Genomic DNA, 6,105 nt, shown 5'->3' with positions numbered 1-6,105 from the left:
CTCTGGTGAGATATTGCGCATGCGCTAACACACTAACGTAGCTAGATTGTGTACTGGCTGGTATACGCAGTCGGGACCTTACATGCAAGCTTTTCCTTAGATTTCTTAAATGATGTCTACAGAAGGAATGTTATCAAATAAATCTATGCTAGGATAACTCCTCTTCATTTCAAATGCATAATCTTTGCAAAATACGATTTCTCTCGGGAGATATTGCGCATGCGCTAACACACTAACGTAGCCTGATTGTGCACTGGCTGGTATACGCAGCCGGGACTTTACATGCAAGGTCTTCCTCTTATTTCTTAAATGATGTCTACTGAAGGAATGTTATCAAATAAATCTATGCTAGGATAACTCCTCTTCATTTTAAATGCATAATCTTTGCAAAATACGATTTCTCTCGGGAGATATTGCGCATGCGCGCGCACCATGTTAAGCGTGCAGTGCCGTCTGAGGCAAACGTCATAATATAGCTTGCTGAGGGAGAGAAGGGATGGGAAGCTGAGGAAATCCGGCAGGGAAGGTAGCTGGGGGCAGTAGAAGAAGTAGGAGGCTGAGCGAGGGACAGGGGAGGCAAGGGGAAGGACGCGAGGGCATAAAGTAGGTGTTTTGTGTCCTACATCCTAGGGCGCTCTCCTAATTATAAACACATATCAACTGATAAAAGTTTATTAGGGAAATCTATGCTTATAGATACCCCCTAACCATTTTAAATGCATATTCATCACAAAATATAACTCTTCTGGTGAGATATTGCGCATGCGCTAACACACTAACGTAGCCAGATTGTGGACTGGCTGGTACACGCAGCGGGGACTTTACTTGCAAGGTCTTCCTCCCATTTCTTAAAAGACGTCTACTGATGGAATGTTATCATATAAATCTATGCTAGGATAAGTCTTCTTCATTTTAATTGCATAATCTTTGCAAAATACGATTTCTCTCCGGTGATGTTGCGCATGCGCGCGCACCGTGTCAAGCGTGCAGTGCCGTCTGAGGCAAACTTCATAATATAGCTTGCTGCTGGGGAGAAGGGATGGGAGACTGAGGTAAGGCGGCAGGAAAGATACCTGGGGGCGGTAGAAGAAGGAGGCTGAGCGAGGAACAGGGGAGGCAAGGGAAAGGACGCGAGGGCATAAAGTAGGTGTTTTGTGCTCTACATCCTAGGGCGCTCTCCTAATTATAAACACATATCAACTGATAAAAGTTTATTAGGGAAATCTATGCTTAGATAACCCCTAACCCTTTTAAATGCATATTCATCACAAAATATAACTCCTCTGGTGAGATATTGCGCATGCGCTAACACACTAACGTAGCAAGATTGTGTACTGGATGGTACACGCAGCGGGGATCTTACATGCAAGGTCTTCCTCCTGTTTCTTAAAAGATGTCTACTAATGGAATGTTATCATATAAATCTATGCTAGGATAAGTCCTCTTCATTTTAAATGCACAAACTTTGCAAAATACGATTTCTCTCCGGTGATATTGCGCATGCGCGCGCACCGTGTTAAGCGTGCAGTGCCGTCTGAGGCAAACGTCATAATATAGCTATATTAGATAGTACCAGGGTACGTTCCGGTATACCGGACCGTACCCAGGGTACGTTCCGGCAGTACCCCGGGGGACATAGACCCTCTCGGCATTAGTATTACACCGTAGTCAGTACACTGCTTTGCACTCTCTTCGAGTCTTTCTACTAATTAATACTAATACTAGTAATAGTAATAGTAATACTATTATTACTATAGTAGGCCTACTCACTGTCACCACAGCCTCGATCAGAGATCACCTTGTGACAAGTGCTGATGGCAGGAACAACAACTTGAACAAGGTAGGGGGCCTAAAGCTCCAGCAAGTTTATGTAAACGATGACTGTCTCAGTGTGTCAGTAATACTAATACTACTAACTAGTAGTAGTAGTAATAGTGATTAGTAGGTTTAAGCTTTCCTAAAAAAAGGTACGGCCAGCAGCTCTAAGTCAATATATTGTTCTACAGTGGACTTCCCTAAATTCATTTACCTTGTTAGGAGCTGGTTACTGCCCTCACATGTAGTTCCAAGCATTTTTGCCAGAATATCGTGACCACAGTATGTAAAAACCAATGACTACGAAATCGACATGTTCTACAAAGATATTTCCCGCCAAAACATTGCCCTGTTTTGAGTCACTGCGCCATCTGTTGTGAATCGTGTTCAATTCGTAATTTTAAAATGATTTTTGAATATATATTTTTATACATCCGATTTTGATATTTTTATTAGGTAATTATGATACACATATTATAAAATCAAGGAATACATAGGTAAATTACATTATTAGATTTTTACTGATAAAAAAGTTGTCTATAACAAGGGCGTAGCCCAGGGTGATTCCAGGCATTCAGGAATCCTCCCTGGTTTGTATCAAAATAGCACATAATTATCTGATACTGTATGTATATACAAGCATGAAACGAAAATTTTAACGAAGTTTTATTAGTATATAGTAGGTTTGGAATTCCCCCCTCTTGGAAGGAATCCCCCCTCTTCGAAAGGCTGGCTACGCCCCTGTAATAATAATATATCAGTGCTGTTACTACAGAAATTTATACTTACTGTGATTCATAAGGGCGGACACACTAGGCGATTTAATCGGGCGACTTTATTGCCCGATAATATAGCCCGATTTTATCGCGCGAGTCGAATGGACACACTAGGCGATTAAATCGGGCGACTAAATCGGGCGACTAAATAGCCGGTGAAATCGCCTAGTCGTGCATGCATGTGCACGTAGACGTGTGTGCGTGCGTGCGTGCGTGTGCACGTACACCTGCGTGCATTCATGCGTTCGTGCGTGTGTATGTAAACGTGCGTGTGTGCGTGCGTGTGTGCGTGTGCACGTACACGTGCGCGCGCGCGTGCATGCGTGCGTGTGCAAGTACACGTGCATGCGTGCCTGCGTGCGTGTGTACGTACACGTGCGCGCGTGCGTGCGTGCGTGCGTGCGTGCGTGCGTGCGTGCGTGCGTGTGTGTGCAAGTACACGTGCGTGCGGGCGTGTGTACGTACACGTGCGTGCGTGTGAACTTACACGTGCGTGCATGCGTGCGTGCGTCCGTGTGTGTGTACGTACACGTGCGTGCGTGCGTGCGTGCGTGTGCAGGCACACGTTCGTGCGTGCGTGCCGTGCGTGCTGTGCGTGTTGCAGTCACACGTTCGTGCGTGCGTGCGTGCCGTGTGTGCGTGTGCAGGTCAACACCATGGTACATGTGCGCCGCTGCGTGCGTGTGCTGCGTGTAGCAGCTACACGTGTGTGCATGTTGCGTGCGTGCGTACGTGCGGCGTGTGAGTGCCAGGTACATCGTGCGTGCGTGCGGTGCGTGCTGCTTGTAAGGCACGTAGATGTGCGTGCGTGTCGTGTGCACGACACGTGTGTGCAATCGTGGCGTGGTGCCCGGTGTGCACGGCTAACAGTGCGGCATGAGTGTGGTGCGTCGCGTCCGTGGCACGTACACGTGCCGATGCGTGCGTGCGCTGCCGTGCGTGCGTTGGTCGTGCGTGCGTGATCGCTATTAGCATGACATGACATACTAAAGCATGAAAACATCGCTATTACCGTCAGTATCATTGGGAACAACTCTGATTGACCGAATGAATTGGTACAATCGGCGATTTTTATCGCGGCCCGCGACACACTTAGGCAAATTTATCGGCTCGACTTTGAAATAATAATGCGCCCGATAAATATCAAAACGTTTTGGATCTATGCAATTAAATCGGCTGACTAAATCGGCGGCGAGATCTTGAGTGGACACACTAGGCGATATGACGGCGGTTTAGTCGCCCGATTTAGTCGCCCGATTTAATGCGCCTCTAGTGTGTCCGGCCCTTAATTGGGCCACACGACGCGCGCGCGCCCACTACACACACACACACACACACGCCGCGCGCAGCGCCGCGGCGGCACGCACGAATGCACGACAACACGCACGCACGCACGCAACGGCACGCCCACGGCACCGCCACGCACGCACGCAGGCACGCACCAGCGCACGCACAGCACGGCACGCCCACGCACCACGCACGGCACGCCACGCACGCACGCACGCCCACGCACCGCACGCACGCACGCACGCACGTACACGCAGCACACCACGCCACACACACACACACACACACACACAACACACACACACACAACACACACACACAACGCCACACATATCCACATCCAAGCTGTGCTTAGGCCATTCTCGTCCTGTACGCCGGGGCCTGTGAGCCACCCGTCAGGCTCAGCGCCCGACAATAACCTTCCGGCGACCGAAAATAGATGTTCTTTTGTTTACGTATTTTAGAAATGCTAAATTAAAACAAGTTACCATGTATATATGCCGATTGTATTACCCATAGCTTATATATTAGCATTAAATAGGAAAAACAAGACAAGCGCCAGTCGCAGCACTCTCGTAAGTAATTTAGTGACTGTAGCACATACGTTATTAGTATTGTAGTATAGTGTATGCTGGCGGGCCACCAAGGCCACATATATAGCGGTATTGTATATGAAAGTGGCCTAATGCCATTTCTATAGTATTGTAGTATAGTGTATGCTGGCGGGCCACCAAGGCCACATATATAGCGGTATTGTATATGAAAGTGGCCAAATGCCATTTCTATAGTATTGTAGTATAGTGTATGCTGGCGGGCCACCAAGGCCACATATATAGTATTGTATATGACGGTGGCCAAATGCCATTTCTATAGTATTGTAGTATAGTGTATGCTGACGGGCCACCAAGGCCACATATATAGCATTGTGTACGAAGGGGGTCTAAGGCCTCCTATATAGTAGTATGTGGTAAACCTTGGTTGTACTAGCTATACACTCTATACCGCCTCCATCAAAGAAAAGTATGATGCATCATTTGCACAGTGTATTATTGCACCAGCGGGGCCCTAGGCTTCCGGTGGCTTAATGCCACACTTGGATGTGGATATCTGTCGCCTGCATACGCAGCGGGGACCTTACATGCAAGGTCTTCCTCCCATTTATTAAATGATGTCTACTGATGGAATATTATCATAGAAATCTATGCTAGGATAACTCTTCATTATAAATGCATAATCTCAGCAAAATACGATTTCTCTCGAGAGATATTGCGCATGAGCGCGCGCCGTGTTAGGCGTGCAGTGCCGCCTGAAGAAAACTTTATAATATAGCTTGCTGAGGGAGAGAAGGGATGGGAGACTGGGGAAAGGCTACAGGGAAGATAACTGGGGGTGGTAGAAAAAGAAGGAGGCTGAGCGAGGGACAGGGGAGGCAAGGGAAAGGAAGCGAGGGCATAAAGTAGGTGTTTTGTGCCCTACATTCTAGGGCGCTCTCCTAATTATAAACACATTTCAACTGATAAAAGTTTATTAGGGAAATCTATGCTTAGATACCCCCTAACCATTTTAAATGCATATTCATCACAAAATATAACTCCTCTGGTGAGATATTGAGCATGCGCTAACACACTAACGTAGCCAGATTGTGTACTGGCTGGTATACGCAGCGGGGACCTTACATGCAAGGTCTTCCTCCTATTTCTTAAAAGATGTCTACTGATAGAATGTTATCATATAAATCTATGCTAGGATAACTCCTCTTCATTTTAAATGCATAATCTGTGCAAAATATAATTTCTCTCGGGAGATATTGCGCATGCGCGCGCACCGTGTTAGGAGTGAAGTGCCGTCGGAAGCAAACATTATAATATAGCTTGAAGGGGGAGAAAGGGGATGGGATACTGAGGTAAGACGGCAGGGAAGATAGCTGGGGGCGGTAGAAGAAGAAGGAGGCTGAGCGAGGGACAGGGGAGGCAAAGGGAAGAACGTGAGGGCATAAAGTAGGTGTTTTGTACCCTACTTTCTAGGGCGCTCTCTTCATTATAAACATAGATCTACTGATAAATGTTCATTAAGGAAATCTATGCTGAGATACCCCCTAACCATTTTAAATGTATATTCATCACAAAATATAACTCCTCTGGTAAGATATTGCGCATGCACTAACACACTAACGTAGCCAGATTGTGTACTAGCTGGTATACGCAGCCGGGACTTTACATGCAAGGTC

General features: G+C 46.8%; 1 protein-coding gene across 1 annotated transcript in view; it reads right to left on the bottom strand.

Annotated features, from left to right (window-relative positions):
* The window catches only part of LOC106804762 (DNA (cytosine-5)-methyltransferase 1-like), a 55,708-nt gene extending 53,556 nt beyond the window's left edge, over positions 1-2,152 (bottom strand). The window contains exon 1 of the mRNA XM_014806083.1: positions 2,030-2,152. Within this exon, the coding sequence (XP_014661569.1) occupies positions 2,030-2,073 (44 nt within the window). The 5' untranslated portion in view covers positions 2,074-2,152. The remainder of the gene's footprint in view (positions 1-2,029) is intronic.
* Positions 2,153-6,105: the final 3,953 nt, after the last annotated feature.

Source organism: Priapulus caudatus, unplaced genomic scaffold (assembly GCF_000485595.1).
Source record: "Priapulus caudatus unplaced genomic scaffold, Priapulus_caudatus-5.0.1 Scaffold86, whole genome shotgun sequence".
NCBI classification, from domain to species: Eukaryota; Metazoa; Priapulida; class Priapulimorpha; order Priapulimorphida; family Priapulidae; genus Priapulus; species Priapulus caudatus.
This window is presented reverse-complemented; position numbering and strand designations above follow the sequence as displayed.